The 23,747-nt window shown below is 41.4% G+C and overlaps 1 protein-coding gene across 2 annotated transcripts in view; it reads right to left on the bottom strand.

The window, feature by feature from the left end:
• The window catches only part of NEXMIF (neurite extension and migration factor), a 492,764-nt gene that overhangs the window by 84,834 nt on the left and 384,183 nt on the right, over nucleotides 1-23,747 (bottom strand). For both annotated transcript variants that reach the window (XM_073556210.1, XM_073556209.1), the window contains one exon: nucleotides 19,833-19,930. In XM_073556210.1, coding sequence (XP_073412311.1) covers nucleotides 19,833-19,846 — 14 coding nt within the window. In that variant the 5' untranslated portion in view covers nucleotides 19,847-19,930. The remainder of the gene's footprint in view (nucleotides 1-19,832; nucleotides 19,931-23,747) is intronic.

Here is a 23,747-nt window from a genome sequence, read left to right as displayed (position 1 = left end):
TGATATAACAGGACTGTAGTTTATTTTTAATCTTTTTTTAATCAGATGTTTTTATTAAACAAAACCACTTTACATACAGTTTTCAATTTTCTTTCTCTAAACGGGAAGAGGAAACAATAGCATAAGGTATTGACATAGTTATAGATTAGTTCAAGGCAATCATAGTATTTGTATATATAGATGTCAATTAATCAAAAGCAACCATAAAAGAACAGGAATTGGTATTAACTAGCCTTTGAGTACAGACAATATCCATCCATGTAACCAAGAGCTGATTCTCATTAATTGTTCGGTCATAGAGTTCTAATTTTGGTTATCCCTTCTATGGCATCCCACATCACGTGCATTAAGTAACCATTCTCGCTATCACACCTAGGGCAAGCTACATTTTGAAAGGGAAGCTTGGATTTGTATACACCCTGTGGACAAGATATATTTGGGACAATCTTTGGATTTCAAACAGGACTGTGTTTACCTGGGCGCTGCAGTCAATCACTGGGTGCACTGGTCACATGATGGTAGTTGGAACGCAGTCATTGCAGGAGGGCTAACAACGACAGGTGGAAGCACTTACGAAGCGGGTTCTTTTCTAGGTAAATATAAATTATTTTTTCATTTTAATGCACCCTCTCTGCTTTCTAACTATTTTTGAAAAATCTTAGGCAACCTGTTTAAAGAACTGGAAATATCCTAGTGAAGCAAAACAAACAGAAATAAGCTGGCCATATAGAGACACAAGCAAATGCAATTCTATGTAAGGGCTAAGCTCTGTTCTTTAACCCTCTTCAGGAATAAGGTTGTCATGGAGGAGGTTTCCTACCCAGTAGCCCCGTCTAGTTACAAAGGCCAAGAGCAGCTGCAATTCGCGGTTATCTGTTCACAGTAGCTATACTTGCCCATTGACCAAAATTAAGGTAGTAATACATCTCACCACATTGTGAATGTGATCGTTCACCATCCCGTTGGTGGAGCAATCACTCCTGGTGAAAGCTTTAACCCCTTAACGACCAGGGGTATTTTTGGTTTTGCATTTTCATTTTTCCCTCCCCTTCTTTCCAGAGCCATAACTTTTTTATTTTTCCGTCTATATGGCCATGTGAGGGCTTATTTTTTGCAGGACGAGTTGTACTTTTAAATGACAGCATTGGTTTTACCATGTCGTGTACTCGAAAACGGGAAAAAAATTCCAAGTGTGGTGAAATTGCAAAAAAAGTGCAATCCCACACTTGTTTTTTGCTTGGCCTTTTTGCTAGGTTCACTAGATGCTAATCTTACCTACCATTATGATTCTCCAGGTAAATTACGAGTTCATAGACACCAAACATGTCTATGTCCTCTTTTATCTAAGTGGTGAAAAAAAATTCCAAAGTTTGCTAAAAAAAAAAAAAAATTGCACAATTTTCCGAGGCCCATAGCGTCTCCATTTTTCATGATCTGGGGTCGGGTGAGGGCTTATTTTTTCTGCGCCGGGCTGACGTTTTTAATGATACCACTTTTGTGTAGATACGTTCTTTTGATCGCCCGTTATTGCATTTTAATGCAATGTCTTGGCGACCAAAAAAACGTAATTCTGGCGCTTTAAATTTTTTTCTCGCTACGCCGTTTAGCGATCAGGTTAATGCTTTTTTTTATTGATAGATCGGGCGATTCTGAACGCGGCGATAACTAATATGTGTATGTGGGATTTTTTTTTACTGTTTTATTTTGATTGGGGTGAAAGGGTGGTGATTTGAACTTTTAGGTTTTTTAATTTTTTTTATTTTTAAACATTTTTTTTTTTACTTTTGGCATGCTTCAATAGCCTCCATAGGAGGCTAGAAGCATGCGCAACCCGATCGGCTCTGCTACATATGGGCGATGAGCAGATCGCGCATATGTAGCGGATTACTGCTGTGCTTTCAGCGCCGACCACTGGGTGGTGCTAAAAGCCATATGCCTGGAACAACCATAGAGGTGTCATAGAGACCTCTGGTTGTCCAGGCAACATGAAGCCGACCCCCGATCACGTGACGGGGGTCGGCGATGACAGCGGGATTTATCTAGTTAATAGGCACGGGCGGACGGCCATTCCGCTTGCGCCTATTGCGGGCACAAGTCAGCTGTTCATAACAGCTGACATGTCCCGGCTTTGATGCGGGCTCAGCGCCGGAGCCCTCATCAAAGCAGGGGAGATGTCTGATGACGGACTGTGTCCATCATTGGACATTAAGGGGTTAAATAAAGTGCGGAGCACGTAGTTTTAAGCCATAGGTCTGCACTATTATGTTACTGTTCTCCCTATCAGTGGTCGTAACAATGGATACCTAAGTTCCTGCAATGCCTGCACATGAAGAAAGATACATAGCGAATCAGAAAAACTATACTACATTTCTAATTGGAGGTATTTTCTAATATTATTATTACACCTACTACATATTGGAATATGATCTTGGAGACAGGAATACCCCTTTAATGATGCTCTTATTTTTCCTAGATAGCTAGTAGATACTGCAGGAGCATACTGGAAGTGGGGGGGAGTCCAGTATTCAGGGCAGAGAGGATAAGGAGGAAAGCAAAGTCCATAACAAAGAAGAGTTTCTTGAAGAGCAGACAAGATCCAAATCCAGAGCCCTTCACCTCACCGGAAGACAAGACAATCTCTGCTTCCTTGTATTGCCGTCCCCCGCGCTGCCATACAGCCAGGTCTATAGAGCAGCAGGGGGAGGAGTCGGTTGCCGAGTGTCAGTAGACAGGAGGAGGGAGGAACTGCAGGAGCAGCCTGTTGTCAGATGAGCTGCACTACTGATCTATTCTCCCTCTGGTGATTGGCACGGCAGCGGAAGCAGGGAGGTGGAGCTACAGGAAGCAGGGAGGCGGAGCTACAGGGTGCAAGGAGGCGGAGCTACACAGGTACGCAAATACAAATACCACTTGCCGGGGAAAGCCTCAGTGTGCACCTGGGTGCAGCTGGCTAGACATTCGGAGCAGGACACTTATGATAGGAACCTAGCGACACCACTGCCTGCTGTTCTGTAGACCTCAGGCATAGGCCGGGGTCACACTGGCGAGGAATACGGCCGAGTGAGAGGCGCTAAAAGCACGCATTAGACACGGACCAATGATTCTCTATGGGGTCCCTCGCACCAGGCGTATATTTCTCCTCCGTATTCTACGCTCCGTGCCAATCACAGCATGCTGCGATTGTCAGCGTACTACGGCCGTAATACGCCAATGCAAGTCTATGGGTGCGCAAAAAATACACATTACACACGGACCACACATGTGACTTGCGAGAAATACGCACTCGGTGTCTTTTAGCAAAGCCGGCAATTCAGTGCGCTATACAGTAAACTCACCCTGACAGGTTTAATAAAGAAAGAAAGAATAGATATAGACACATAGAATACATATATATAGATATAGATATATATATATGCATTCTATGTGTCTATATCTATTCTTTGGTTTCTGTTATAAACCCTGTCATAGGGCTCCATTATATGTCCATTTTGCAAGCCTGCGAGAAAATCTCGCCATACGGATTACATACGGATGCTCACATGCGCAAAATACGCGACCACACCTTGCTTACGGATGACATACGGAGCACTATTTAGGGGTCATTCATCCGTATTACGCATGTAAAATACTGACCGTATTTTGCGTCGGTTAGTGTGATCCCGGCCTTAGAGCTACCTGCAGTCTACAGAACAGAGAGCGGTCGTGCAGGGTGATTGCGGTATTGCAGGGCTTAATAATATCGGTGCGCTGTGCACGCTGATATAGTTTACAGAAACAGCAGCTGAGGGTGGGCCCCTCACAGAGCGGGGCCTGGGTCAACTGCCCCCTCGTACGCTACTGAAACCAATGCATCTAAGGGGAACTGTTATGAGTCAGTATTTGTATGATATGGTCACCACTATGTGCTGCAAAAATGACAATATTCTGCTCATGCACACGGGGCGAGAGAACAATGTTGGAAGTTTAGGCGTCGATCCAAGGAAGGTGTGAATATCCATTTTCCTGGTAAGTCATATGTGCATTCACGCACACACAAAGCTCATTTGTGCACAATAGAAAGCAACATAATGAAAGGTTTGAAAACAACAAACCGGAAGCATATTCAAGACATAATTCATCATCCCCCCATTCCTCTAAGCTATTTAGCTCATACTTGTCATTCATGTTAGACAAAATTCTAAATGTAATAACACAAAATGATTAACAGTCTGACTGCTATGTAATTATCATGTTATATCATTTTTAATGACTATACCATTCTCGAGAAAAACCCACCATAAATCGCTGGCCCCCAACCTATATCACACATGCATTAGGCAATATGTGTGTATACTAATTAAAAGGGCTGTCCATGGTGGATAACCACATTTCAAATTGCAAGTTCCTCTGAAATAAGATTAAGGCCTGTTTCACACTTCCGTTTTTTCAAATCCGTCAAAATCCGTTGTTTTCCGTAAAAAAACGGATCCGCCATTTTTTGCAGGATCCGTTTTTTTTGTCCCATAGACTTCCATTACGGTTACCGCGGATCCGTCAAAAAAACGGATCCGTTTTTAAAAAAACGGATCCGTTTGCATCAGTTTCCGTCAAAAAAAAGGAAACGGATCCGTTTGGCGGACACAAAAACGGAAGTGTGAAACAGGCCTAACGAGTACCAGGAGTGTTCAGATTCTGAGATTTTATAGAATCGGCTGTTATCTTTGGGCTACAGCACTGTAATTACTAATTTTTTTTTGTGGCCACAAATACATATAGGGCCTCCATAGAATCCCATGGGCAGCTATGATTTGACTGTCTGCCTGAGGTCCTCCAATGTGGGCCAAGTCCTCCAAACCTGTGGACCTTATTTTGACAATAGTGCTGGATGCAGATCTCTGCTGTAGAGAACGTGGGTAGGGAAACCCAAAGATGGTGTCAGCATAGCATGGTATATGAAAGGGTCAGCCAAATCATTCAAGCTTGAATCCATTGTTATACGAAGTACATTTTTTTTTAGTAAAGTTTTATTTACTTTTTAGGACAACCAAAGCTCTTTATATATTATCAACTGAAAGTATACACAAATGTAGACAAAATTGTTGGTACCTTTCTGTTACCGTAAGGAAAACCCACAGCAGTCACTGAAATAACTTGAAACTGACAAAAGCCATTTTCAGTTTCAATTCATTGAGTATTAACTAATGAAAATCAGACAATGCTTTCATTTTTGGTTTAACAGAAAAATAGAAAAACTTATGAAAATGGCCTGGAGAAAAATGATGGTATCCCTAGAAAAGATTGAAAATAATTTTACCATAGAGATAGGTTACACTAAACTGGTTTCTGTAATTAGCATCACAGGTGTCTACAAACTTGAAATCGGTTAGTTGGGCTATTTACAGGGTGAAAAGTAGTCACTGTTCTTTTTGGTAACATGATGTGTATACAGCCGGGGTCACACTAGAGAGAAATACGGACGAGTGAGAGGCGTAAAAACAACGCATTGCACTCGGACCAATGTTTCTCTATGGGGCAGCTCCCATCAGCCGTATATTTCTAGGCCGTATTTTACGGGCCGACACAATCGCATGCTGCGATTGTCAGCGTATTCGGGCCGAAATACGCCCATGCAAGTCTATGGGTGCGCAAAAAATACGGATTACACACGGACCAGACGTGTGACTTGCGAGAAATACGCACCGGTGTCCTTTAACAAAAGCCGGCAATTCAGTGCGCTATACAGTAAACTCACACTGACAGGTTTAATAAAGAAACGAAAGAATAGATATAGACACATAGAATACATATATATATACGTGTCATTGAGACACACACACACACACACACACACACAAACACACACACACACACATATATATATATATATATATATATATATATATATATATATATATTTATATCACTATTTAGGGAACATTTCTCCATATTACGCATGTAAAATACGGACCGTATTTCTCGTCGGTTAGTGTGACCCCGGCCTAACACTGAACAATGAAAAAAGAAAGCTAAGGAGAGAGTTGTCTCAAGAAATTAGAAAGAAAATGATAGATCAACATGTTAAACGAAAAAGGGACATAATACTGTGTGAAGGCATCCATGTTGAGCATCATACTGTGTGGAGGCATTCTTGAGGGGCATCGTACTGTGTGGAGGTATTCTTGTGGGGCATCATACTGTGTGGAAGCATCCATGTGGGGCATCATACTGTGTGGAGACATCCATGTAGGGCATCATACTGTGTGGAGGCATCCATGTGGGGCATCATACTATGTAGACGCATCCTTGTGCGGCATCATAGTATGAGGAGGCATCCATGTGGGGCATCATACTGTGTGGAAGCATCCATTTGGGGCATCATACTGGGTGGAGGCATACAAGTGAGGTATCATACTGTGTGGACACACCCTTGTGGAGCATCATAATATGTAGAGGCATCCATGTGGGGCATCATACTGTGAGGTGGCATCAATGTGGGGCATCATACTGTGTGGAGGCATCTTTGTGAGGCGTCATACTATGTAGAGGCATCCATGTGGGGCATCATACTGTGTGGAGGCATCCATGTGGGGCATCATACTGTGTGAAGGCATCCATGTGGGGCATCATACTATGTAGACGCATCCTTGTGGGGCATCATAGTATGAGGAGGCATCCATGTGGGGCATCATTATAGCGTGTATAAGCATCCATTTGGGGCATCATACTGTGTGGAGGCATCCAAGTGAGGCATCATACTGTGTGGACACATCTTTGTGGAGCATCATAATATGTAGAGGCATCCATGTGGGCATCCATGTGGGGCATCATACTGTGAGGTGGCATCAATGTGGGGCATCATACTGTGTGGAGGCATCCATGTGGAGTATCACTGTGTGGAGGCATCTTTGTGAGGCGTCATACTATGTAGAGGCATCCATGTGGGGCATCATACTGTGAGGTGGCATCCATGTGGTGGGGTATCATACTGTGTGAGAGGTCTATGGGGGCATCATACTGTGTGATGATTGGGTAAGTGGGAGCATTATACAGTGTGGTGGGCACTGTTGTGGCATTATACTACGTTTGAGGTACTCTGGGGACAACTTCCTGTACACGGAGGACTGTGAAAACCATGAAAGACGTACCATATTGTGTGGAAACAATAAAGAGCAACACTAGGAGCAATACTTCAGCGTAGAAGCATATAAAGAATTGAGCGAGGTTAGGGTACAGGCTTAGTGCAAAATAAAAATTGCTGTAATGTGTCCATTTCTAATTGTTCAAAGTTAGGAGGTATGCACTGATCTTACCATTGTCAGTAAGCACTTGTACCCTTTTTGCCTGCGTGAGAGTCTCTAGACAGTGTTTAATAGAAGGGAGAAATAGTGAGGGCAGCAATGTATCCATCTTGAGATTGTATAGGAACATCAAGAAGATAGGTGTAGGTAGAGTGGTCGGGCATGTGTGAACTGTAGGGTGGATACAGCCTGAGCACACTGCCTCCTAGGAAACGTAGTCTAGAGCTGGCAGGAAGTTTACAGTCTGACCAATAACAGTCCAAAAGGTTGTGTCTAATGGGGGCTGAAGGGGATCCCCCCAAAAAAATAAAGGAAAAAAGTTTTTTTATATATCGTATATATCTTTTGTGCCTGGAAAACCTTTTAAACAATATAGTATCCGTTCTATTAAAGAATATGGTGGATGCGGCACTGAGAGAGATTGGCCCAATTTTTGCGCAGTTTGCCAGTATTAATACAAGTTTTTACTATTTTGACTGTAGAGATATAGGACAATCATACAAATATATTGCCTTTTCTGGAGTGCAAATAATAATTTGCCATCTTCTTGGCAGAGAATAGGAAGAGGGCAACCTTATTTAAAGTATACATGGCTTCTGAGAGGTAGTAGTCCTAACTATTATGCTTTTTTTGTATTTCCCTGGGAACCATATATGGTCTAAATGACAAAGACAGGGGTCTCCTTGTGCCATTAAAGATCTGGACATAGAGGTACGACATATCTAATACATATCTGATCCTTGAAGGTAAGTAATTCTGTAATTGCAGGGGGTGGTTGGCCATCTTCTAATAAGAGCATGAGAAGGAGTCAACTGTGCTGACTACTGAGCCATTTTTTATGGATATTAATGAAGGCAATAACTGCGGCACAGTTACACATGTAATAACATTAGTCCAGTATCTGCACCCAAAGGACTCATATCCATACACAACCCCAGAAAGTATCCCTCCAGCTGAATGACCTGTCTGCTACGAGCCAACTACTACATTACACGACTGGTTCATTTTTGGCAGCGTGTGTTGGCTGTCTCTGTAGGGCTGGTGCGTCCATTGTTTGGAAAGAAAAGCATCTGTCTGAGCTTGGCCCTATACGCAGCTCTAACAGCAGCCTTTCACCTCTTCATTATCCCTTGTTTTGTATGTCAGCTGGTCCTGTAGCTCGCAGCGGTAGCTTTGTGAGTTGCGCTATCAGGCTGCCATGCAAAGAACAAAATAAAAACACCACTGAATGGAAGGTGGTTGCCTAAATGTACAATAAGCAGGACTCACAATGAGAACCTCTGTTCTTTAGAAATTGCGTTATTTTAGCAGAGGTATAAGAGAATCCAGAAAAACAAGGCTATGGAGCCAACATGGACCTGCTTCATACATAAAGGTCAATGGGAAAGTATTTCCTAAGACTAACATTTCGTACATCAGAACAAACCAGTTAGGGGGCTCAGACCGCTTATCCAATTAGTTGCATAGTTGCTTGCCCATGTGCCAGAAAACCAAGCCTACGTAGATCCCATGTGTCTCCAGCCATTAGGTGGACTATCATCAGCACTTCCTGTGCCTAACAGGAAATGGAAGAATGTTCTATTTCTTAGCATTTTACAACATTCCCGATGAGATCTTCTGATAATAGACACATAACTTCCTCACAACAAATCTTATTGCGTAAGCGGGCTTTATCTTTGTGCGGGGTTGCCGGGGAGAGAAGGCCTGTTCTCGGCAGTCAGGAAGCGTGCTCTCAAAGGCCGCAGAACAAACCATGTTTGTCCTTGAAAACCTTTTAGCATGTGACAAGCGGCGCGGCTCACCAGTTATGCAGTGACGAAAATCAATACTGAAGGTTGAACATTATATGTGTGTGGAGGTAGCAGGCGACAGGCGTACGCTTTTACATGACAAGCTCGCAATGCTAACGTGTTCTCAATACCACTGGAGAGTAGAAACACAGCGACATGTCACTTCCATGTACATGGATGTAATACGGTACACATCATCCTCCAGACTGCGGATATACAGAATTACATTGTTTACACTGGGTACTTGACATCTATGGTCATTGACCCAAACTCATTTTAAAACGCTAAGCATCATTTACGGATGAACACTTAATTCCAATGGGAGAACAACAGTAATGAAATAAGTGGTTTTATGTATAATGCTAAATTATCTGTTACACATAATAGCTGAGTGGACTAATGATAGTGAAATGGGGTGGAATTGTCTTAAATGTTCCTTTCTGAGTAACCATATGGAAGAAGTATATTAAAGGGAAAATGTACCCCATCTGAGTGCAGTGACAAGCCATCCATTTCTGCATTAGCTCCCCTAATAATAGGCTTTCTCCAACCCTCCATTCTGCCCTTACGCACTAAGAACATTTACTACGCTTCACAGACATTGTAGACGGTGACCTCCGACTAATGTTAGTTGCTACACTTGAACCGTACTTATAAAATACATCATAAATACGAGTGGGTTCATGGTCATCTTCATCATTTTAGTACACTGAGCTAATATTAAAGGTGACTGATTCTTCAGGTAACAGATATAGATCTAGGAATGGCGATAGGGTTAGTTCTTTATCGTAGGTCAAATGAATCAAGAATTTTACAGTTCTCCGGACAACTAAACTGTTACTATTACTGACACACTAACCATTGCATTAACATAATAATATGTATTCAGTTCATTGGTAGGTGGCCATGTTATAAGATGATACCGCTTTGCGCCATCAATCATTTAAACAGTAGCTCATTTGTTGTAGGTTAAATATGTACTTAATCCGGAAGAAGAATCATAAAGGAAAATTCAAAGTGACATGGACTGTTCCGCTCAAAAAATGATAGTATGCTTACAATAGGAACATACACAACTTGGATCTCATACGATCAGCTCCAGCCCTGATCCACTTCCTACTTGGTTTGTACAAAACAGAGAATTACCTGTGACCAGTGTGTAAAGGGGATAGCTAAACCAGCAACTTATGTATATCAGCATATCTATATATCATATCTAGTGATGGGCGAGAATGCTTGATACTGTTAGATATTCGAACGATCATCAGTGTGCTCCATCGAGTATCGAGCAGTGCCGAGTATCCGAGTATTGTGTGGTGCTTGAATCCCATCTGACCCGCGGGCCGCACTGGAGTGCAGAGAAATTCGAGCATTTTTTTGTGACAGTCAACTCTTCCCTAGAGTTGTTCACAAAGAGTCCGTCGCTCTCTGGGTTTAACCAGTTCATGAGCTAGGGTCCTTATTCTCGCTACTCGACTCGAGCCCGTCTGACCATCCGATGTGCTCGATTCTGGCTTAGCTACTGAAATGACCATCCGATGCGCTCGATTCTAGCTTAGCTACTGAAATGAGACAGTGATTAAACTCACAGTGTAGTGGGTATGTGTAAAAATAAAGCATCAGTAAAAGTAAGCAGCATTGCTCAGTTTGTAAAGAATGGACCAACTACTGCTCCTCCTTGTGCTAATTATGAACAATGGCAACCGCAATAAGTGCCGTAGAGCGGCGGTACTTGTTCGGTAGCCTCAATGACCATACTTCTACCTATGAGCCGACATCTTTTCCCTTAACGCCCAATGGTTCCTTGTTTTTTGTCTATTAAGTCTGGACCTAATATCTTGATATCGGAACACCCCTTATTATCTCAAATATCTTAGTACATTGTATAATCTCTCTTATCATTGTAACGATTGTACTCACTTATGTGCGATAGGAGGAAGACAGGAGGCACGTTCCTTTCAAAGCCAATGTGGGTTTATTTGTTTCATAAACCCGGAAGTACCAACAAAAAGGAAAACAGCCTTTAGCGCAGGCCAAACAAATATTAGTGCCCATAGCACAGACCTCTAGCTCCTCCGAGAGCTATGTGGGAGTTCCTGCTCTCCCAAGACACCAGCCACTGCTAACTCACATGGCCAGGTCACATGACCCTGACCTCACACAGGTCCTGGCAGGATTCTGCTCCCTCAGGCCTGTGGGCACACAGGCTGGTGTAATGTCCAGCACTCAGGCTTTGTCTGGAGCCACATACGCAGGAAGACTTCTCCCTCTCTGCACACAGACCATGTGCCAAACAATTACATAAGCTGTAACCACACCCACCTACGAGGTTTATGGGTAGCCAGACCCACCCATCTCTCCTCATAGCTACCCGCAAGCCGGACCCAGGTGCACTAAACGACATCTTAGTGCTCACGTGCACTAAAGCAAAATACTCCGGGTTGCATTGCAGGGAGCAGCCATCTATGCGACAAACACCTCCCATCGATTATACGGCCATTAGCCTCCTTACACCATTTAAAACACATAAAACACATCTTATATGCATTTTTCAACCTGGACAACCTTGCAGTAATTCTTTATTGTAGTCCAGAACTGCATTCTCATTTCTGCTTTGGACAGACACATTCAAGTTTTAAGTCACTGTAACTGCTTAGCCAAGCTCCCACTATATAGGGGTCACAGTTAATTTTTCTATCTTCAGATGATTGCACAGTCATGGCCAAAGGTTATGAGACTGATACATAATTTGGTTTTCATAGGTTGCAGCTTCAGAATTTTTTGATCTTTTAGCCAGATGTGTCTATAGTTACTGAAGTACAATTATAAACATTTAATAAGTTACTTTTAATAGCAAATACATCAAGTTTATGCAAATCCCTAAGGATGGCAAACCATTCTTAATCAGTGTTTGGGGTTTATTACAAAGTTCTACATTTTATTTGTCCACCCTCTTTTGAAGGTTGACCACTGTTCAAAAAGCGGATGGACAACACTGTAAATATTGTCTTCTTACGTAATCTTGATGAATTTGTCTATAAAAGCACAATAATGTCTGAAATGCTTATAATTGTACTTCAATAATCCTAGAAACATCTGACTCAAAGATCTAAAAACACTAAGGCAGAAAACTGACGTGAAAATCAAAATTGGTGTCACTCTCAAAACTTTTGGCGAGAACTGTACAGTAAGCTGTAAGAAAGCTAAAACAAGTAGTCCAATACAAGATGAAATCATTATGTGTTTATTATCATCAGCAAAAAGGTCTGTGTGCGGTCCGCCAATGTTTCGGTCACGTGACCTTGTTCACGGCCAGAAAAGGATACAGACTGACGCAGGCTCATGTAACATGCTTCCGCAGTAATATTTACCTTGATATTGAAATGATCGCTGTTGTTTCAACAAACTTTCCACAAATCAACAGTACACACTACTATAACAAACTTTGCAATACATCCTAGAGAACCATGCCATGCTTCTTCCCCTTACACCTCCCACCGGAACTTAAGATCCAACCTGAAAAATAGCTAAAATTTGTCTTGGTCAAAGAAGGACTGACAGCACGGTGAGGTGTCAGGTTTCACCTCCTTTCATACGCTAGTAAGCAGGGAGAGGAACTGAGGAGCAGAGGAAGAAAACAAGCAGAGGCAGACAGGACAGGCAGATCCTACTGCAGTTACTGAGTGATTTAGCTTATGGCAGAGATGGATCCACAGTCACACAGCTAAGTACCGCTGTCTAATGTTCTTTATGCTGTTGCTACTACTTCTGAACATGTGCTAAGCAGAAAAGCAATTGTCACTAGATGTGTGGAGTGTATGGTTCTCAGTAGTGTGTATTAAATGTATATATGTCATTGTGTGTGAAGTATTTGTGTATTCACGTGCACTGAAATCGTTTTCTACTACCCAGATAACCCCTTCTGAATCCCTACATTTTCACCTCATAAAATACTTCCATTGCCAGCGCTGTTCCAGTGATGTTGGGACTGGCTCTCCCGGGGATCGTGTGACATTGTTACATCACATGAGCCCTGTGGCCTATGAGTGCTTGCTTCAGCAGCTCTCACTTCCTCCGGATGTATATCTGATTTCTTCGAAGGTGGGGAGAGTGAAATCAGCGCTGATTGGCTGCAAGGATCACATGACATAACATTGTCACATGAGTCAGATGAGATCCAGTGGCGACACCGCTGGAACTGCGCCAGTAATGGAGGTGAGTATAAGTGTTATTATGTTACGGGAGTAAACAGAGAGATTCAGGAGGGGTTGTCCGAGTAGTAGACAACCTCTTTAAGGTTTTGTGTAGAGTTTATGCAGAAGTGTAGCTTTGTTCTATTACTAAACTTCCACTATGGTGACACATTAGCAATCTCTCAGTGCCTATTCTGAAGTGTATACGGTTATCACTATATTTGCATATAGAGATAACAGGACCTTAAAACAGCAGCAGTGATTAGTAGATCTGCTCTGGAAACTGCTGATGCCGGAGGCTGGTAATTTTGCAATATTGATAACAGCAATACAAGCATGAACTGAGATGGGGGGGCAGCTACCTGATGTATAGAAATTAATGGGCTCGAGAGAGAGAGAGGTGGCTGGAACCTCAGGAAATAACTCCTCAGCCAGCAAGGTAGCTACTTCGTGTACTTGGCCAGACTATGATGGTTGATCTCATTGGTTAAAAGCTGTACTCTGTGTAAGATAAAAGCTCTCATAGCATGAGAATGATAGCAGAAAGAAAAAATAAGTTAACTGAAATCCTGCTTATTTTCATGTCTATCTATATCAATTTCATAACATGAGAATAACCCTTTAACCCCTTTCTTACCTTAAACATACTATTCCATCCATGTACCCTGGGACTTAATGCCCATGGACGGAATAGTATGTCATCGGCGATCGGTCACGCACAAGGGTGGTGTGAGGACAATCGCGGCTGGGTGTCAACTGATTCTCACAGCTGACACCTGGCACTAAGTGCAGGAGCGGTCACGAACCGCTCCCGGCACTTTAACCCCCAGAATACTGCAATCAAACGAGATCACAGCGTTCCGGTGGCATAGAGAAGCATCGCACAGGGAGAGGGCTCCCTCATGCTTCCCTCAGACCCTCAGAACAAAGATATGTGATTGCGTTGTTCTGAGATTCTCCCTGCCTGCAGACCCCCGGATCCAAGATGGCTGCGGGGACTTTACAGGTCCTGCAGGGATGTGGCTTCTCAGTGTCTGCTGAGAACAGGCACGGCAAGCCTCCTTCACTGCCTGTCAGATCGCAATCTGACATTATATAGTGATGTCCCACCCTGGGACAATGTAAAAAAGTTAAAAATAAATAAATATACTGTGTAAAAATATTTTTTTTAAAAATTCCTAAGTAAGAAAAAAAAATACATATTTTTCCAATAAATACATTTCTTTATGTAAATAAAAAAAAAACAATAAAAGTACACATATTTAGTATCATCGTGTCCATAACGACCTGACCTATAAAACTGTCCCACTAATTAACCCCTTTGGTGAACACCGTTAAAAAAAAAAACAAGGCAAAAAACAATGCTTTATCATCATACCGCCAAACAAAAAGTGGAACAACACGCGATCAAATAGACGGATATAAACATGGTACCACTGAAAACATCATCTTGTCCCACAAAAAATGAGCCGCCATACAGAATCATCAGCGAAAAAATAAAAAAGTTATAAAGCGATGCAAAAATAATGATTTTCTATATATAATAATTATTATTGTATAAAAGCTCAAAAACATTAAAAAAATGATATAAATGAGGTATCACTGTAATCGTACTGACCCAAAGAATAAAACCGCTTTATCAATTTTACCACATGGAGAACGGTATAAATGCCCCACCCAAAGGAAATTCATGATTTGATGGCTTTTGTTCATTCTGCCACGTAAAAATCATAATAAAAAGCGATCAAAAAATGTCATGTGCCCGAAAATGGTACCAATAAAAACATCAACTCGTCCCGCAAAAATAAGACCTCACATGACTCTGAGGGCCAAAATATGAAAAAATTATAGCTCTCAGAATGTGGTAATGCAAAAACTATTTTTTGCAATAAAAAGCGTCTTTTAGTGTGTGACAGCTGCCAAACATAAAAACCTGCTAAAAATAGTAAATCAAACCCCCCTTTATCACCCTCTTAGTTAGGGAAAAATAATTATTTCCATTTTCTCATTAGGTTTAGAGCTAAAGTTAGGGTTAGGGTTGGGGCTAAAGCTAGGTTAAGGTTAGGGTTGGGATTAAGGTTAGGGGTGTGTTAGGGTTAGATTTGTGGTTAGGGTTAAGGTTAGGGCTGGGATTAGGGTTAGGGGTTCTGTTTGGGCACATCAGGGGCTCTCCAAACGCGACATGGCGTCCGATCTCAATTCCAGCCAATTCTGCGTTGAAAAAGTCAAAAGATGCTCCTTCCCTTCCGATCTCTGCCGTGCGCCCAAACAGTGATTTACCCCCACATGTAAGATATTGGCTTACTCAGGACAAATTGGACAACAACTTCTGGGGTCCAATTTCTCATGTAACCCTTGTAAAAATAAAAAATTGGGAGCGAAAAGATAATTTTTGTAAAAAAATATGATTTTTTATTTTTACGGCTGTAAGTTAAACGTCTGTGAAGCACACATCTAGATAAGTTCCTTAGGGGGTCTACTTTCCAAAATGTTGTCACTTGTGGGGGGGGTTTCCACTGTTTAGGCACATCAGGGGCTCTCCAAAGCGATATGGCGTCCAATCTCAATTCCAGCCAATTTTGCATTGAAAAGTCAAACGGCGCTCCTTCCCTTCCAAGATCTGCCATGCGCCAAAACAGTGGTTTACCTGCATATATGGGGTATCTGCGTACTCAGGACAAATTGTACAACAGCTTTTGGGGTCCAATTTTTCCTGTTACCCTTGGTAAAATAAAAAAAATTGGACCTGAAGTAATTTTTTTGTGAAAAAAGTTAAATGTTCATTTTATTTAAACATTCCAAAAATTCCCGTGAAGCACCTGAAGGGTTAATAAACTTCTTGAAAGTGGTTTTGAGCATTCCTACTGTCGGGGGGGAGTGGATTATTTGCAATGGTAAAATGTATTTAGCATTGTAATATCCTGATGCTCATACACTAAATAGCACTGTTGCTTGTATGTCTGAGGTCATATATTGAAATGACATGCCAGCGCTGCAGCAGAATTTGAAAACCCTGCATTTGCCAGTAGTTAAAATTGCCATGGGGATGTGAAATATGTATTTCTATTCTATTTACTTTTTTTTTTTTTTTTTGCTGCAGTGCTGCAGTAATTTAGGAGCATGCTGTGCTTTGTGAACTGCAGCACACTCTGGATGTTGAGTGCTTGGCATTGATCTTTCCTGTTGACTTCAAATATACAATGTCTAAAATAAAAAAATAGATGTGTCTGTGATTTTTCTTGGTGTGCTTGTGCAGGTTATTTCCGTGCTCATATTAGTATTCTGCACAATAGATTTTCAGTTTTCCTTCAAGCAGATATAATGCAGTTCTCAAACACAATACTATTGTAGAGCCTTAAAGTGGCTGTGCTACATTACAAAAGTGTAGAAACAGTGACCCTTTTTACCATAGGCTATGAGTAGTAACTACAATACCACACATACTTTGTGGACAGAAGTGGAGATGACTGGCAGAGAATCCTTCTAATGCTATGACATATTAATAACATTGCTCCTCTATATACAGTGCGCCCACATATTGCACCAGTTGGTAGCTGCAATGAAACAAGAAATCTGACCTAGTTGCTGCATCATTAGTTGTTTGTATGCATGGCATTAAAGGGAATCTGTCAACAAGTTTTTGATACTTAATCTGAATGTTGCATAATGTTCGGACAGAGACCCTGATTCCAGGTATATATCATTTACTGGGCTGCTTAGTGCAGTTTTTATAAAATCACTGTTGTATCAGAAGATTATCCTTAGAGAAGTACGTGGCTTGCTGCCAAGTAGTCCAGCCTCGCCCCCACCAAAGATTGGCAGCTCTCTGCCTATGCACAATGTACATGTAATGCTGCTAAGACATTGTAGTGCGCAACCTCCACCAGGGGGTGTTGGTGGGGAAAAAAGGTTGCACTAACAGTAGAGCACCACAACGCCGCAGCACAGGCGCCACTAGGTGGCCGAAAAGAAGTCAGACAGGGTCAAGAACCAACAGGAAAGGAAGTACCAGGGGACACAGCAATACACGTGGTCAGAAACAAGCCAGAAAAGTCAGAGCCGATCAGGAGCAGGAACGCCAGAGATGGAAGACAGATAAACAGGTCAGAGGGCAAGCAGGGTCAAATACCAAGGAATCACAATACAAAAAGCAAGCACTAAGATGAGCGTAGTCACAGGGGAGAGCGGGAACGGGACTAGGAAAACGGGCAGAGCACAAATCAGGGTACAACGGGGTCAGCTGCTCAAGCCAGAGGCAGGAACTATAACTGATGCTGCCTGCAGGCATCAGCGGTCTGAAATAGCTAAACAGATCCCAAAATGAGGTAGGGAAAGTTATCCCCCGCATGACCAGACCGGGGAGAAGATAAACAGAAAAAACCCCGACCTGGATCATGACAGTACACAGAAAGCTGCCAATCAGTGGTGTGGGCGGAGTTATACAGAGTTCAGCATTCAAAGAAAACAGTTTTTAATTAAAATGCAGTAACCAGTAAAGTACAGGTGCGTCTCACAAAAATAGAATATCATCAAAAAGATAGAGTCATTACAAACAAAGTGATCTATTTCAAGTGTTTATGTCTGTTAATGTTGATGATTATGGCTTACAGTCATTGAAAACCACAAAAGTCATTATCTCAGTAAATTAGAATACTTTATAACACCAGTTTGTAAAATGATTTTAAAATCCGAAATGTTGGCTTACTGAAATGTATTAAACTTTAAATATTATCCCAAATAACAGTGAGTTTATTATAGGTAAATAACTCAATATAAATGACATAATACTAACAATCCCCTATTGGTCAGTAAGGACAAGGAGGAAAAAAAGAGTATTTTATACCAAATAAGATTTTTATTTCAGTCAGAATGCATACAAAGAAAAAAATACAGAATAAAATCTGCCGAAGCAGGAGTAACGGGGAATCCACAGTAAAGCATAAACAGCCAGTAATTAAATTCTCCAATGACAATGCCTCAATTATAATGGAGGAGATGTGAAAGTGGCTCATAAAAATATATAAAGAACGCCATAAAATTTAAGGCTAAAGCATGCCTGGCGGTGTTTTAGATTAACCACAATACAAGATAATACTTCCAAGATAGCCATATAGTAATGCAGCGAAGGCTAAATGTACTCAATGAAAAAAATAAAGTGCTAGAATAGTGCTAATGGTATATAAAGCCACAATAATGAGAAGAATACTGTGCAATTACTTACTGATGATTTCAAGTGAGGGGACCCCTGCCTGCCGCCCCAGGCATGGGTCCCCTCAAGCAGCTTGGATTGTCTGTCTCTCCACTCTTCCTCCAGACTCAGGGACCTTGATTTCCAAGGTCTAGTGTGAAGTTTCCACAATCAGTGATGGTTTGGGGAGCCATGTCTGTGATTTATCAAGACCAAAGTCAGCGCAGCAGTCTACCTGGAAATTTTAGAGAACTTCATGCGTCCCTCTGCCGACAAGCTTTTTGGAGATTTAATTCTCCAGCAGGACTTGGTGCCTGTCCACACTGCCAAAAGTACCAATACCTGTTGTAAAAACAACAGTATCACTGTGCTTGATTGGCCACTAAACTCACCTGACCTTAACCCCATAGAGAATCTATGTTGTATTGTCAAGAGGAAGATGAGACCCCAGACCCAACAATGCAGACGAGCTGAGGCTGCTATGAAAGTAACCTGGGCTTCCATAACACCTCAGCAGTGCCACAGGCTGATCGCCTCCATGCCATGCCGCATTGATGCAGTAGTTGATGCAAAAGGAGCCCTGACCAAGTATTGAGAGCATTTACTGAACATACATTTCAGTAGGCCAACATTTCTGATTTTAAAATCATTTTTCACACTGGTGTTATAAAGTATTCTAATTTACTGAGATAATGACTTTTGGGTTTTCATTGGCTGTAAGCCATAATCACCAACATTAACAGAAATAAACACGTGAAATAGATCACTCTGTTTGTAATGACTCTATATATGAGTTTCACTTTCTTTATTGAAGAACTGAAATATATTAACTGTTTGATGATATTCTAATTTTGTGAGAAGCACCTGTAAGTGATACATCGCTGGAATTAGGATCTGTGCCCCAACATCATGCTGCTCTCAGATGCTGCAGCAAAATCTTGGTGACAAATTCCCATTAGGGCTCGCTCACGCTAACGTATAAATTGGACTAGTGCACTCCGATAGAAAAAAATAGGACTGCACTCGGACCAATATTATTCAATGAGGCGGATCTGCGTATTTTTTCTTTCATGTGTTCGGCATGAGAAAAAAAAAAATCTAGATTTCTCTCTGATAGGTGTGAGAAACATATTTGGAGGCCATACAGACCATCAGTACAGCATCTGATTTTTCCGGATACATTACAATTCTGCAATAGGAAACTGTAAATGATCCTGTAAAAGATTAATAGCCGCTGCTGTAAAAAAAACGGATTGAACGCGGATGACGAGTGAGAAAAAAAATCGTCCCGCTCTCCTGGATGAGAATGGGACCGATTCTTATACGCCCGTGTGAGCGAACCCTCGAGATGACACTTTCAACGTAACGATGTGATCTGGCTCACCTTGAAGAGTGCATTCCCGTCTTATCTCTGGGCCTCCGAGAGAAATCTGCAGGCGGCTTGTCGGACACTTCGTATTGGCATCCTGCATTCTTCAACACCTGCAGAAACGTAAGATAGAGAACCATCAACGACAAAGTCTTTGCATTATATCTACTATGTATGAAGATAGCGTGTTTACAATGGAAATGTGACCTTCTTAGGTATACGGTATATATTCTGCGGTGCCCCACTTAGATGCAGCTGTGCATATACTCCTGACGGTGGCATACGAACATGACTGTACGCTACATTATTATTATTGTTTTCACAGCAATTTATTGAAAATCAATTCAAATAAATCAGTTCCACTTAACTCGTTATGTCTCGTCCATGTAGTATCGACATCTACTAGAAAGCCGCTAAAAGCGGGTCCATAAACCAGAACTCTGGTTGACCTGTGTCTCATGGTAACATATATACTGCAAATTTCTTTTGCTCAGACTTTCTACTATATGTTTAGTGGACATCTGTGTACTGTATTATATTGGATGAGAATGACTATATGTAGTTATGTATTACGGAGATTATCATTGAATCCCAGGAGGGCAACAATTAAATAGATTGTACTGATATTAGTCTACCAACAGTGCCACACCTGGCTATAGGCAGAATCTGGAATTGCAGCGTGACCCTATTTATGTAAATGGGCCTCATCTGCAATGTCAAACATAGCCCACCAACAAGAGAAGCTTATAGAAAAAATCATATTTTTGGATTCCCATATAACCTTTTTAGGGTAGGAATTTTAACACCAAAATGAATAACCATGCTTATTTTTTATTCATTTCCCCCCCCCCATAATTATAGCACATTGGGCAATGATGAAGTCAATGCACATAGAGTTGGGCTATCACCCCTCCGAGAAAACCAGAAGATCATCAGATCTGACACAATAAGGAGCCGCAAAGGGTTATCACCCGACAACCTATTTGGATATTTTGCCACAGGGTCTATGAATTATTAATATATTTGACACTATTGATGAGGACAACAGTAAAGTTTACAATGCAATTAAAAGTGGATCTGCCAAGCTCCTGTACAGATGGAAGAACAGTCCGACATTGAGTGTAATGATGTTGTCAGTGCACCAATGATATGCCGTGCCCCTAACAGAAAACGGAAAGGAGCAGAAGTGGAAACAAATGCTGCATGCTAAATGTATGTGAGCCTTATAGATATTCATTCCTGTTATGAAACAAGGGATGCAGGCTTCTTTTTATGGTAAATATTATATGGAATCTGTCAGCAGGTTTTTTGCTATGCAACCTGAAATCACAATGAAGTACAATCGGAAACCCTGATTACAGGGATGCGTCACTTAATAGACTGGATTTTGCTATTTCAAAACAATCAGTGTTTTATTAGCAGCGGATTTTCAGTACAGAACTAGATAACCCGTGCGTCCTAGTCTAACCACATCGTCAAAAAGCTGTGGTGTGAATGATGTTGTACACAGCTCAACAACTGAGCTCTGCTAAAGCTGCAGAGGAGAAAACTGAGACTATATCATAACTGCTGCACCCAGCAAACTAAGTATCACATCATTTTAATCAGGGTCTCTGCCCCATATCATGGTGCTGTCAGATTACATAGCAAAAATCTGCTGGCAATAAATAAAGATGCATTGAATTTATTTGCCTTTGTAGATATACAGTAGTTTGTGAAATAGTCACAAGTACATGACGGACTGGGTAGAAACAGGGTCTCTATACGTCATGCTGCCGACAAAATTGCTGCTGACAGATTCTCTTTAAGGAATTGCCAGACTAGTATTACACAATCAAGCATGTTCCATAACTCCCATGTTTATTATCACATAAGAAAAATGTTTTAGATTTTAATGTCTCCATCACTGTCAAACGTAGTATTCGTCCATTTCTATACTTTTGCCTGAAGTTGGAGCACTGGATATATGGGCCATTAAACGCTAGGCCAGACTGCCTGCACACGGTGACAACTACATATGTGCTGTATAGATAGATTGATACTGTACTCATCACAAGTCATAACGGAGAAGAAAACGCTGCTTTTCTTGGTGTCGCGGAGCAAAGCAATTCACATACAAAGACCGGATCCAGAAGAGTTTGATTCCAGAACTGTCTATCTCCTAATCAGATTTCAGGCAAGACGGCTCATCTGAAGAAATGCAATATTTTGAATTCTCTTTTTCCTTAAAAATGCAAGAAATCTCCTCTGCTTGGAGCATAAATACCCATTTCACAGATGGCACTGATTCAGTTACTGTGTATGAAATTCATTTTGTACACAGTATGCAGACAGACAGTTCAAAAGAGATCTGAAGGCTCCATTCGTATGCATGACAAGGGTCCCCTGGCAATAACTGTGACCAGCACAGGAGAAAGATAAGCCAAGCACTGAACATGTGGTGCGAGCGGCAAGAAGCTCTGCCGGGCCCACAGTTTATCTATTTGTGTTTTTTTTCTGTAAAGGAAGTGTCCTGGATATACAGCATTATCATCATCATCACCATTATCATCACTTTCATCACCATCACCATAATCATCAGCACCATTATCATCACCTTCATCATCATCACCATAATCATCATCACCACCATCATCATCACTTTCATCATCATCACCATAATCAACAGCACCATTATCATCACCTTCATCATCACCATCACCACCATCATCATCACTTTCATCATCACCATAATCATCAACATCACCACCATCATCATCACCATAGATAGAACCATGCAATTAAGAAATAATTACACTCTAGTGAGAATTTTATTACACCACAGCCCAACATATTCTAAGACCTAATCATTAGTCTATGTGACTACCTATTTCTTCCGTACCTGGTTATAGACTACCAAGGGTGACATTAACAGCAGTATGATAGACGGCCCCGTTTACTACTGCATTTGTGCATTTATTTTTTGTTTACTTTTTGGTGTTTTTCATTTTATATGTGCCTTTTTTTACTCTCATTTATATCTGTTCACCTGTTTATTTTCTATGTCGGTATGTTCTTTTTTCTCTGTTTTCTGTGGGATTTGACGGGTCCAGAGACTCCAGGTGTTTTGTTCTGTTTCATTAAAGAGGTTGTCCACTACTCGGGCAGCCTCATCTGAAGCCCAATGTCCCCCCCCTAGTAAAATAATAACATTTATACCCACCTCTGGTGCCGGCGCCATTCCAGCGGCTCTCGCGGGGATTGCATGGCATTTTTAATTAGCGTTGGCATCGCTGTCCTCGCCTTTGGACAAATCAAGACATCTGGAGGAAGTGGAAGAACAGCCACAGCTCTCACTTCCTCTTGATGTCAATTATGTCTGTAAGAGAGGTGAGGCCAGTACTGACTGTTATGTCATACGATCCCTGGGAAAGCCAGTGTTGACACCACTGGAAAGGCACAAGCACCGGAGGTGGGTATATAAGTGTCATAATTTTACTGGGGATAGACAAAGGGATTCAGAAGGGGTTATCCGAGCAGTGAACAATCCCTTTTTTTCAACTTGTTAAAAATTCACAAATTTTTGGTGCAAATATCCTCTATTCCTGACTCTCCCTAAACTGACTTGTGTAAATTTCGCATCATTTCAGCAGAAGATGCAACAAGTCACAAGAAATAAAAAATAAAGCGCATTTTTTACTCTTCACAAAATTCATGACCCGACTTGAAGAATTTGGAGTAAAAACATCAATGAATACCAACAGACAAAAAAAGAAAAGTGACTTAAAAAAACCCCCATACAAATGAAGAATAGGGTCCATTGACTACTAGAACAATGAGAAGAATAGAAGAAAATATACATAGGACTTCAGAATTTGCCTGGCTATCTAGTGATACTTCTGGGATCCATCATTTGATTTTATGTTTGGAACATACAGCTTATTGCTTGTG

This window comes from Dendrobates tinctorius, unplaced genomic scaffold, assembly GCF_039654945.1.
Source record: "Dendrobates tinctorius isolate UK_male_01 unplaced genomic scaffold, ASM3965494v1 ptg000231l, whole genome shotgun sequence".
In the NCBI taxonomy this organism is placed as follows: domain Eukaryota; kingdom Metazoa; phylum Chordata; class Amphibia; order Anura; family Dendrobatidae; genus Dendrobates; species Dendrobates tinctorius.
This window is presented reverse-complemented; position numbering and strand designations above follow the sequence as displayed.